Genomic DNA, 11,926 nt, shown 5'->3' on the forward strand with positions numbered 1-11,926 from the left:
AGTTGCCTTGACCCCACCACTCTCGACACACCTACCTCATTCGCGCGCCGCCCAACGTCAAATCATTTCCTGGCATCCAGCATTCACCTCTTTAAGATAACTCCCAGCCCTGCAATCCGGTAGGACATCGTCTCTGCTCACGCCAGCCTCTCATCCACCTTTTACCTGTTTCCCTCGTGCCGTCTCTCGCTTCTCGCCCCCTGCCACGCTGCAAGCGCCTGCGACTCTTCTACCCCACAGCTCAACCCGAGCCTCTCAACCGGCTACCCGCTATCCACCTCGACATTCCCCCCTCGATACCGACGTCGTGTCCCCCGTTTGACAGGGTTTTGTCCTCAACACGGCTGCTGTCTGACTCGAGCTGGGAGATGAGCTTCCGACTTGTTTGAGCTTTTGTTCTCTCCGATAACAATATTCATTTCACCTTTTCTCCCTCCTGCACATCATCCCCGCCGCCTCACCTTTCACCATGGCCGACCCGTTTGCCCCGCGCTCCATGAAGCGCAAAAACGTAAAGGGGCTTGCTCTTACTCCCGCCGCGCCCAAGCCGCCTCCTACCGCTGAGAACCGCGCAGATTTGGATGGTGCCGCCGATGGAACGAGCAAGGATGGTCAGCTTGAAATTGGTATCGAATACAAGCTCGACCTGCGACCCGAAGACCTCGAGATCGTCAAGGAGCTCGGCTCTGGAAATGGTGGTACTGTGAGCAAGGTGAAGCACTTGACCACGGGCACTGTTATGGCTCGCAAGGTACGTCAGGTTTATATGCTCGGTTGCAACATGTCGGTTAACTTCTCTACAGGTCATCCATGTCGACGCCAAAAGGGAGATGCGCAAGCAAATCATCCGCGAACTCCAGATTATGCATAACTGCCACTCGGATTACATTGTCAACTTTTATGGTGCTTTCTTGAACAGCAACAACGATGTCATCATGTGCATGGAATACATGGACGTTGGGTGAGTTCTCCAGGCTACATCTTTTTGCCCTTTGCCCTCCTAATCACGGTGCAGCTCTTTGGACCGCGTCTCCAAAGTTTTTGGCCCTGTTCGAGTCGACGTCCTCGGAAAAATCGCCGAAGCTACGCTGGGTGGCCTTACATATCTCTACACAAAACATCATATCATGCACCGCGACATTAAGCCTTCAAACATTCTCGTCAACTCTCGCGGATCAATCAAGCTCTGCGATTTCGGCGTTTCCGGAGAACTCATCAACTCCATCGCCGATACCTTTGTGGGCACCTCAACATACATGGCCCCCGAAAGAATTCAAGGCGAACGATACACCGTCAAGTCTGATGTTTGGAGCTTTGGCCTCACCATCATGGAGCTTGCCATCGGTAAATTCCCCTTTGGCTCCAACGAGCAGCTTTCGGAAGAGGACTGCGCGCCAGCCGGCATCCTCGATTTGCTACAGCAAATTGTCCATGAACCGGCCCCAAAGCTGCCCAAAAGCGATGCCTTCCCTAGTATTCTCGAAGATATGATTCAAAAATGCCTATACAAGGAGCCCGAGAAACGTCCGACACCACAGGATCTTTTTGTAAGTCTGCTGGTATCACCATTGCCATTCAACTACTAACAGGTATAGGACCGCGATGCATTCGTCCAAGCCGCCAAAAGAACGCCAGTTGACCTTCGCGAATGGGCTGTGGGCATGATGGAACGCGATAACCGCAAATCGCACCTGGCTCCTCAGCTATCACCTTCTACTCAAGACTTGCTCCGATCCAGCGACTCCCCCACGTACAACAACGGGTCCGAGGATAGAAAGAATCATACGCCAACATCTGGTGAAATTCCTATTGGCGGAGCCGGCATCGCTACACCCCGCGATTTTACCAATGGCGCCGGTCGCTCGCCTTCAAGAAATGGCTACAGCAGCAATGCGAAGCCACCTGTGTCTGCCCACCCTGGCCTGGGGCCTCGCTACGCATCCGAATCTGGTCACATCCCAGGCGGCTATACTGATACTCGTGGTCCTGTCAGCGCCAATGCCGCTACATTCAGTCTTCCAGTCCGGCCGGCCCCTCCATCGGGACCACTCCCTCCCGCACCCGCACGCCGAAATACGCCAGACGCTCTGCCACGAGAAAATCGCCGGCAGGCTACATTTGGTCTACCTCCTAACCCAAGCTCCGGATACGGAGTATGAAACCCACTAGCCAAGATGAATATTGACTTTCTTTTTTTATATTCTTTCCTCTCATTTTTGAAACTTATATGCCAGTCGATTTTGCATTGAATCTTGCGAGCAGAGTCATCGATCTTCGTTCCCCCAAGCATTGTACGGCGCAGCACACATGACGATATCCCTCACGGAAACTAGAAAGAAAATACTGAACAGTGAAGGGAGTGAAGGAAATGGGGGGTGTTGGGCTGCGTTGCAGCGTTTGTTCTCTTCAGACATGGGCCACAAGGCAGTTATAGATAGAATGCACAGCCAGCCACCAGATTTTGCTCTTGCCTTGCCAGCTTTTGCCAATTGTGCGAATCGTGGCTAATGCGGTACCGTTTCATGAACGGAAAGTCTATTTCTATACAAATGCCGGCGGCGACAATCTACGTACAAGGCTAACTGGTTTCCGTGTTCCGGCCCTGGAACCCGTTCTCCAAGATCTCGACAAGTTCATCTAGGCGGCTGATGACAAGATCGGTATGCGCGTGCTCCGCGAGCTCCCTGTTTGCGTCATTCACCAGCAGCACCGTCGCCGCGCCCGCCGCCCTGCCCGCCGTCATGTCGTCGATCGAGTCGCCGACCATGATGAGCCCCGTGGCGTCGCCACTCGCCACATGATCCTCGCCGTTGTCACCACCCTGCTGCCGCCGCAGCGCCCACTGCTTGGCGATGTGCAGGATGCCGGCGGGCGACGGCTTCGGGGGCGAGAAGTCGCGGGTGATGACGGGGGCAAAGGTGGTGTAGGCGAGGAACTTGCCGAGCAGGTGGTCGACGGGGACGTTGAAGTTGCGGGTGCAGATGGCCTTGGGGACGCCGCGGGCGTCGAGGTAGCGCATCAGTTCGTCGAGGCCCGGCTGCGGCGCCTGCTTGGCCATGGCGGCGCGCTCGATGCCCTGCACGGCGGCGTGCGCGGCGGGCTGCTCGGCGGCGGGGAGCGCGTTCATGTGGTCGATGATGTCGACGGCCTTGGTGATGCCGAGGGCCGCGCGCATCTCACCAAACATGTAGTTTTGCGGCTCACTAGAGTTTTGTATTTAGCATCTTTTCTGGTTTCCGTAGGCTATCTGATGTTTGCTTAGAGCCCGTCCGGAGACGTGCTTTCTCTCTCGTCTTCTCACAGGGCGGCGGAGGGTTTTACACACCAGAGGGTTCCGTCCATGTCAAACACGATGCCCTGCAGCTTGGGCGCGTCGGACGAGGTTCCGGCCTTCAGGGGCGCGAACCGCCAGGGCGAGCTGGGTGCAGCCATGGTTGCTAGGAATCGCCGCATGCAGCGGGCTTCGGACCAAGAGCGGCGGGATGAGGAGCCGGGGCTTGAGCCTTTTATGCGGAGAGGGTGTTACAGTGGTGCAGCCAGCTGCCAAGAACGCACATGCAAAGGGGACTCGGATGTGGTGCGCCGGCGAGCTGATTATGACGCACCGTTCAGCCGATCGGATAAGAGAGGAGCGGAAGATGCAGCAGTTCAAGATGCTTGCGAAAGGGCGTTCTTGATGAGAAGAAAGGTGGGGAAGATTAAGCAGACTTGAGGCTGTGGAAGCTATAGATTGCAGCATCCAGCTTTTCAACTATTTTTTTTTTACATGATCCGCGACACAATCCGCGGCGGTTACAAATGATCCGGGATCTATTCCTTTGACTGTGAATTCGAAAAACAATGTCTAATATGTACGCACGAGAGCAGGTGCTTAGTGTAAATCATAGATAGTCCACTGCCGCCGCGCTGCCACTCTCAGGTGAGGCCAGGAAAGGCGAATAGTAGGAAAACTATGAATATTCCATGCCAGACACGCAGCTAAATTTGGCCTCGATCTACCATAGACACCCATTAACGGTATTGTATCGTTGAAGATGGTAAATGGTGGATGGTGTTATACAAGGCAGGAACAAGTGCTTCTTTAGGCTGGCCTTGTTGGTGACGTATGTATGTATGTATGTACATACCTACAGAGGTACATATATGTGCATACGGAAGCACTGTCGTGTAAACGGTAGTCATTACTGTCGTTCTCATGTAGCTCACTTGAAACTAAATAATCATTCTCTTGGAGCTGGTCTTTTCAAATTCGACATCTATTCATTTAAAGCGCCCAGCAATCGGCTGGTCAAAGTTGACCAGGGGTCACCTACTAGGTAGGTACGTACATAGGTTCAGCGATGACGCGCCAAACCTCCACTATAAAATCGCTGGTTGGCCAAGTGCCGAGTTCCAGTCGAGGCGCTTTCCAGCTGCTGTTCTTAGATGCCCTCCGTGCAAATTCCTAGTAGAATTTGGAACCGACTTTTTTCGCTGCATCACATAATGCTCCCTCCAAGTCGTCAATCCCCCAGCTAGCCATCGATTCTAGCCACCCTTTGTTCTGTCTGTCTTTGCGGTCTAGTCTCGCAGGACACAGTGCCCCAACAGCATTAAGGGAACCTGACGGGCGCGTTGGTCGTGCATCTCCGTCTTCGACTTTCGATCCTAGCCCTTTCCTCTCGTTCCACACGTTGCCAGCTCTCAAAGACGGCGCGGCCATCGATGAATATGAAACTTGACACACACCTCGCCCTGACCTACGCCACCGTTGTACAGCGCAATGATGGCCTCTGAAGGGAGCACGTCGGCGGCGTGGCCGCCTGTGCGCCCCAACAAACGTGGTGTACGCTCCCTCGTTCCCCTGGTGGTCACGATGCCATCGTACCATGGGGGCAGCAAGGCAAGATTCTAACGTGGCTTGGTGTCCAGAAAATGCGAAACGGGACCTTCGTCATTCCTAGCACGGGCGAGCGATCGCGAAAGCAGTTCACCCTGCGCGCCTCGGCGACCGCCAACAGCCGCGCCAGCATCATCAACCGATATACCGAAGCCGAAACGATATGCGAACGATGCGCCGCTATGGCCCACGATGGAAAGTCCAGAGCGCTCGCCCTCTGGCACTGGCTCTGCTCCGACCAAGGTCACCAGGTCCTCAAATGCACCTTTGCATACGTGCTCGGCAGTCTCGCCACCTTCTCGCCGCTCCTCTCCGACTTTCTCGGCGACCGCGACGGAAAGCACATTGTCGCGACGCTGACCGTCTTCTTCCACCCCGCGCGAACGACCGGCTCCATGATTGAGGCCATCCTGGTCGCCATCGTCGCCGTCATCTGCGCCGATCTAGTCTGCGTGCTCAGCATGACCGTCGCCGTCCTTTCACGAAGGCAGCTGGACTCGGTAGCCCCGGCTCATGCCATAATTCTTCTCATGGCAGTCGGTGGCGGCCTCGGCTTCATCGCCTGGGTGAAACAAAGGTTGAATCAACCACTGGTCAACGTTGCCGCGACCCTAGCCTCCATCGCTATCATTTCCATGGTTACCAAGGACGACTCGATCCAATACGGTTATTTTTCCGATGACAGGATTGTTCAGGTGCTCAAGATGCTCCTCATAGGAATCACCTTCAGCGCCGCAGTCAACGTGCTGGTCTGGCCCGTGGCGGCGCGACATATCTTGCGCAAATCCATCACCACTGCATCCTCCACCCTAAGTGACCGATTGTCCTTTGTGACCAGAGGGTTTCTTATCGGTTCCGAGGAGGAGGTCAACTCACCTGAATACCACCGTGTTTCCAAGTCTTACACGGCCGCCTATGGCCTGATGACATTGACGCTGCGAGAAGCCAAGCTGGAATATTATGTACTCGGCCAAGAACGAATATACCAATATGACAAGCGGCTCGTCAAGTCCCTTGACTCGGTGTCACAGGCTATCGGCGGCTTGAGAAGTGCCCTTAATACCCAGTTTACACTTCTCAGAGAGGGCGTCGCAGCTGCCGAGAACCAAGAGACGACAGCTGATGGTGCCCTGCTCTCACCTAAAATGTCCGGCAGGGCATCCTCGCTAATGGACGTCGTGCAGCGGCTATCAGTAATTGAAGAAGACGATGAACCACGAAGCAACCCAGATTTGAGATCTGATCCCTCGCAGGATCTAACACCAATCTTCCGCGTGCCCTCCGATATCTTTGCACTTTTTATGGCCCTCCTAGGGCCCTCGATGAAATCTTTGGCCTATACTCTATCCGAAATATTGCGCGAGCCCCCTTTTGGTAAGGACTTGACCAATGAGGTTGCGGAGTCGGAACAACTACGAGAATCTCTGCGAGATGCGTTGGGCTTGTACAACTCGGCACGAAGCCGTGCTCTGCAAGAGGTGTACAGGAGTATGGAGCTAGGCCGCACCCGGTCCGAGGCTATCCGGGCAGACATTGAAGAAGTCGCTGCCGCCTGCGGACATTTTTCTTTCAGCTTGCTCGCCGTAGCAGAGGCTATGGACTCTTACCTGGACGTTCTGGAAGAACTCAAACACTCGACTGAAACCCTTGACAGGAGCTGGAACTGGATGAAGTTCTGGCGATTTCGATGGAAGGCGCAGGACGCAACAGGCGAGGACGCGGAGCGAGAGCCCCTCCTCGCCAGAACGCAGTCCGGTATTCGTCGCTCTGCCCTTCCAAAGGGTATCCCTACTTCCATGAAGAAGCAGCGCGACAGCTACCACTGGGACGCATCGTCACAATCTAGCAGCTGGACTAGGAGCTTCTCGCAGCTGATTCTGAATGTGTTGCGATTTCTGTCGCGAGAAGACGTTGTCTTTGGCATCAAAATTGCCATCGGCGCAGTTCTTTGGGCAATGTTTGCCTTCATCCCCGCTACACGTCCGGTGTACCAGACATGGAGGGGCGAATGGGGGTTGCTGTCCTACATGGTTGTCGTCGGCATGACCAACGGAGCGTCCAACACGACTGGCCTCTCCCGCCTCATCGGTACTCTCATAGGCGCGGTCTGTGCCTGTGCAGCGTGGATCATCAGTTTTGGCAATGCCTATGCACTCGCGATTTTCGGGTTCTTCATGGCTCTGGGCAACTTTTACATGATCCTTATCGTCAAAAATGGACCACTTGGGCGAATCTCACTGCTCGCGTACAATGTCATTGTGCTCTATGCTTACAGTATTTCCCAGCAGGACGAACTCGACGACGATGAAGGTGGCAGAAACCCTCTCATCTTCGATATTACCTACCACAGAGTCATTGCGGTCACATTGGGCATCGTCTGGGGAATGCTGTTCTGCCGCATGCTGTGGCCCATCTCTGGGCGAGCCAAGTTCCGCGAAGGCCTCGCGGTGCTGTATCTGCAGCTGGGTCTCATCTGGAAGCGCGGCCCGCTCACTATCCTGGCGGAGAGTGACAGCAAGCGCGACTACATGGACGCCAGGGAGCAGGCCGCGCTGCAGCGGTACGCCTTCAAGCTCGAGGCGCTCCGCGCGTCGGCCAAGTCCGAGTTTGAGCTGCGCGGGCCGTTCCCGAACAAGGCGTACAGCCGCGTGCTGCACGCCACCAAGCACATCCTCGACGGCTTCTACGCGATGCGTCTCATCAGCGAGCACCGGGGCTTGCTGTCAGCTGGCGAGCGCGCCCTCCTCGACTTCACCGCCGCGGAGCGCTTGCTGCTCTGCCAGCGCATCAGCCACGTCTTTCAGGTGCTCGCCTCCTGCATCATGCTCGAGTACCCGCTCACCGACGTCATCCCCACCATCGAGAGCAACAAGGACCGCCTGCTCGGCAAGATTCACCAGTTCCGCGTCGACCACCTCCAGGCGCAGCTGTCGAGCGGCGACGGCAAGGCCCCCGCCGGGGTGGTCCCGAAGGAGGCCGCAACCACCGCCGGGGTGGTCCCGGAGGAGACCGCAACCGCCGCGCGGAGAGGCAGCGCGAGCGGCGCCACGCCCGAGCAGCTCAGCGTGGAGGTGGAGGAGAGGGACTACGCGCTCGTCTACGCGTACATACTCGTCACGGCCCAGGTGGCTGCCGACCTGCAAAAGGTCCGCGAAGAGATTGAGGGCCTGTTTGGCGTGCTCCATCAAAACGACATGTTGCTAGAGTAGAGCCAGGCGAAATCCTTCTGTGCCTTGTCCCGTGTTTCGATGCCGGGAATATCGTTGCTTTTTAACATTGACCGGCGAAATTTGGAGTTTCGGTTAGTGCAAATCAACCCAATTTCAACAAGCCATCACACAATACATCTTCTTGATACCCCCGTACAATTAGCCTGCACCATAATACATTTTTGCCACCTTGATATTTGATCCTGTCTCTTTGACCCTCTAGAATTTACGCCTACAAAAATAAAAACAAATTCATGGTCATCATAAAATCCGATGCCGTCCGCGCCATTCCATGCAATCCTCATAGTCAATCACGGTGACATTCCTCCGCCGTTTCCGGCCCGATTTACAACGGACACTCTCGCAGCCGGCCAACCCCGCCTAGCTCGTACTCGATCCAGCGGCCGATGCTCTTGCGCCCGGGCGCAGCCACGGCGCCCGGGTTCATCACGTGGCAGCCCTCATAGGTGACGCAGAACGGCGCCGTCGTCGTGTCGACGAGCACCACCGCCGTCGGCAGCGGGTACAGCTGCAGCGCCGCGGCAAAGTCCCAGTGGACCGGGCGCGTCGACGTCGGGAACGGCGACAGGTGGCCCTGGTCGAGCAGCGTCTTGACGAGCTTCCGCGCCGCGTGCTTCTCCCAGGGCACCGCCGTCGCCGTCGCCGCGACCTCGGGCTCCTCGCGGTCCACGTCCATGGACTCCGCCGTCGCCGCCACGTCGTCGCCGTCGCCGTCGCCGCCGCTCGACGTGGTCAGGTGCACCGAGGTGCGGTGCAGGCGCGCCGAGATGTCGTCGCGGAAGAGCACGATGTCGTGGTTGGGCCCGAAGAGGCTGATGCGGCTCGGGTTGGACGTCCATACGGCGGTGCCCGGGACGCCGCCGCCGCGGCGCGCCGCCGCCGACGGGCCGGCCTCGGCGTTGGCGGTGGCGAACGCCCTGCGGACGCGCGAGGTGAACATGTCGGGCACGGGCTGGCGCGGTACCGGCGTGGACGCGCCGGCGGTGAACGAGGAGACCCAGCCGTCGTTGTCGCCCGGCACGAAGATGAAGGTCGACGAGCGTAACAGCTTCGGGTAGTCGGACAGCGTCGAGGCCAGCGCGTCGAAGCACTCCTTGTACTCGATGCTGCTGCCTCCGCCGCCGCGCGACAGGACGGCGTCCTGCGTGAAGTTGCCGGCGAGCACGAACGCGACCGGCGCGCTGCCGTCGGGCTCCGCCGAGTAAATTTCGAGGATCTTGCGCAGCGCGTGTAACACGCGCGCCTGGTCGATATTCAGTTCGCCGATGATCACGATGCGGCCGCGGGGTGGGCGGTCTCCGCGGTATTCTGTCCCTCCATTTTCCTCTTCTTCCTCCCTCTCCTCGAGTGATAATGGTTGTGCTGGCGCCGCCCGCGTCAGCAAGCGGCGCTCAAGCCGCCGCATCTTTTGGCCCACGGCCCGCTCGCTGCCGACGCCTAGAAAGTCGATCCAGCCGAATCCTCCTCCAATCGTGTCATCGAGGGCTTTTTCGGGGCCAGTTATTCCCATTGTTGTTTGTCGAGATTCGCATAGGGGATGCCCGATGAAGAAGCCTTTGAAGCGACCTCCCAGCGTGCCTCCGACGCCGCTGCCACCGCCCAGACCTCTGCCAACAGACTCTTCTTCCTCCTCATATACACCGTCTACCAGAACAATCATACCAGGGCAGAACCAGGTTGAGTCATCGGGGATGGTGATGGCTTTGTCAAGATTCAACGCAATGGTACCCGTCAAGTCACTGATTGCCAGCTCGCCAGTGGATAGGTTATTAAGCTGCCCGAGAAGCAAGTGGTTGCTGCCGTGGCGTCCAAGCATATTTGCGATCGGTGTAATCTCCATGTTTTTGGAATTTGACGTTGTTTGAGGGCCGTGCGTTCGAGAGGCTGAGACGGTAGTTCTTTTGAAAGATTCATTGCGAAGCAGTCGTTGGTGAATAACCTCATATCGGTCGCGAAAGGCGGCAGTTTTGTGCGAGGCTTGCGGTAGGAGCGATGGTTTTGTCGTATCTCTGGTAGATATTAGTGCGTATTCTCAATGATTGTCAGTAGCATACAATACCTTTCGAAGTGCTCGTTTTCGACATTATAAAAAAGTCGTGGCTGCTCAAAAGCATCAATAACCTTTAGCCACGCGCGAGGGTCATGTAGCTCGTCTGTATCCTCATCGCCCTCCTGTACTTGGAGCCCAGACATTCCAAAGCTAGTGTTGCTTTCTACTCTCATGAGCGCTTTCGGACGCACTCCGAGCCGAGTATTGGACGAGTCGCCGTGGTCGATGTCGAGCATACTATCACCGCGGGGCAATCCTTTACCCGGGCTAACCAGCTTGCCGCCGCTCATGTTTCCTTCTAGCGTTTTCAGAATCTCATGGAGCTCTTTGCTATCGCCATCGACTATAGTACCGCCATTGCGATTCTTCCAACTTCTAGCTGCCTCCTCGAGCAGCCTCTCGGCCAACGTGTCTTCGCGCCATCCCGAACCGCAGTGTCGACCAATGAAAGAGGCAAGCTCTTGCAGCGCAGACGAAGTGAGGGTCAGCGAATGTCTCTTGGTGAATATTCGAAAGGCAACCGGTCGCAACGTCGCTGGCGGGAGAATGATCGGAAGAATGCCGCCCTTGGGGGCATTGACACTGAACGGCTTTAAGGCGTGTACTGGCGTCCCAAAGGCTGGTGAAGATGACGGAAGCGCAGAGGATGGGATCTGGACATTTTTCCGACGAAATATCGGGGCCGGTGTTTTATCCATTCCTTCGACAAATCTACCCAAAGCTGCGCACAAAGATGTAGGAAACGTCACAATCCAAAGTTAAAGCTCCAAACAGCTGGGCTGGTGGACGCGTCAAGCTCCGCGTCGACGCGTTTAATTGATTCGATAAATGCATAACCCGCTTTTGTGGGGTCAACGGCTAAAGGCTATCTAGAGCATCATGGTGAGCTCATCATTGCGATTCTTGGAGAATATATTTTGTGTACAAGATTTTCGACACCGAGGGTACAATTTAATCAATTCAGGATCATAATGTTTACTCTTCGACGTCGAGCTCCCTTGCGCACACTCGCGTCGCTCAGACGCTTGGTATCGACTCTTCCAAACAATGAACATATTGTGAGCCTTCTACCTGTCGATTGATGGGACATACTAACAGAAGTTCAGCGAGTATTCAAGGATTCAGCATCAACCTCGAGCATTCTCACCTACCTAGAAAGCGATCCTCCGTCAAGGCGCCTGGCCATTGGCACGACTACTGAGGTGCCCCCTACGCCTCGCAGCTTCACTGAGAACAAGCACTTTTTACAGATTCTTGATGAAGTGCTTCGTGAATTCGGTCATCTGGACGAAGATGTCACTAGCCAAGCCCGCGCGCTTGTCACTCCTCCTTCTTTCCAGTTCAGCCCCGGAGGTGGCAACCCCCGTCGCAAGGGTGCCCGTTCTGAGCCGCAAGGGGCGAGCGGACAGGGCGGCGCCGGCGGGGCAGGTATCGGCTCGTTTGTTCATCTCGGCGACCGCAGACACCCGCCCGAGTTTGGTAGGATCGCCTGGCCCGAGGACATACTAGGAAGTGTCGAGGTCAACAACTCGGGTGAGGTCTCAGGCAAGCTGGAGCCTAGTGGCACCTACCGGCCAGTGACGAACGACGGCATGTAAGTTTTATCTTTTACAATATAGATCTTGGATGTGATTCTAACAAATCTAGCTTGGGCTTGAGCCCCTTTATACGAGAGAAGTTAATAGAGCGCCTCAAGAAGGAGGAGGCCAATGAACGGAGGTAGTGACTGCGGCGAGCATGTGTACGAGTAGCTTGGTATCTAAATTA

The 11,926-nt window shown here is 56.1% G+C and overlaps 5 protein-coding genes across 5 annotated transcripts; 3 read left to right on the plus strand and 2 right to left on the minus strand.

Moving 5' to 3' along the window:
• Positions 1 to 469: 469 nt before the first annotated feature.
• Positions 470 to 2,159, plus strand: ISF_02841 (MAP kinase kinase Ste7; the record flags this gene model as incomplete). Its single annotated transcript, XM_018846447.1, has 4 exons — positions 470 to 751; positions 804 to 961; positions 1,016 to 1,547; positions 1,596 to 2,159. The coding sequence occupies 4 exons, from the start codon at positions 470 to 472 to the stop codon at positions 2,157 to 2,159; spliced, it is 1,536 nt and encodes a 511-aa protein (XP_018706175.1).
• Positions 2,160 to 2,578: 419 nt separating this feature from the next.
• ISF_02842 (HAD-like domain protein) lies at positions 2,579 to 3,432 on the minus strand (the record flags this gene model as incomplete). Its single annotated transcript, XM_018846448.1, has 2 exons — positions 2,579 to 3,203; positions 3,326 to 3,432. 2 exons carry the CDS (start codon positions 3,430 to 3,432, stop codon positions 2,579 to 2,581), a joined length of 732 nt encoding a protein of 243 aa, XP_018706176.1.
• A 1,482-nt stretch (positions 3,433 to 4,914) lies between these two features.
• On the plus strand, positions 4,915 to 8,088 carry ISF_02843 (60S ribosomal protein L19; the record flags this gene model as incomplete). Its single annotated transcript, XM_018846449.1, has 1 exon — positions 4,915 to 8,088. One exon carries the CDS (start codon positions 4,915 to 4,917, stop codon positions 8,086 to 8,088), a length of 3,174 nt encoding a protein of 1,057 aa, XP_018706177.1.
• A 346-nt stretch (positions 8,089 to 8,434) lies between these two features.
• Positions 8,435 to 10,449, minus strand: ISF_02844 (DNA polymerase alpha/epsilon, subunit B; the record flags this gene model as incomplete). The annotated part of the gene is made up of 2 exons (XM_018846450.1): positions 8,435 to 10,118; positions 10,169 to 10,449. 2 exons carry the CDS (start codon positions 10,447 to 10,449, stop codon positions 8,435 to 8,437), a joined length of 1,965 nt encoding a protein of 654 aa, XP_018706178.1.
• Positions 10,450 to 11,130: 681 nt separating this feature from the next.
• On the plus strand, positions 11,131 to 11,882 carry ISF_02845 (hypothetical protein; the record flags this gene model as incomplete). Its single annotated transcript, XM_018846451.1, has 3 exons — positions 11,131 to 11,217; positions 11,266 to 11,753; positions 11,807 to 11,882. 3 exons carry the CDS (start codon positions 11,131 to 11,133, stop codon positions 11,880 to 11,882), a joined length of 651 nt encoding a protein of 216 aa, XP_018706179.1.
• Between the last annotated feature and the right edge of the window lie 44 nt (positions 11,883 to 11,926).

This window comes from Cordyceps fumosorosea (assembly GCF_001636725.1).
Source record: "Cordyceps fumosorosea ARSEF 2679 chromosome Unknown scaffold_5, whole genome shotgun sequence".
Lineage (NCBI taxonomy): Eukaryota > Fungi > Ascomycota > Sordariomycetes > Hypocreales > Cordycipitaceae > Cordyceps > Cordyceps fumosorosea.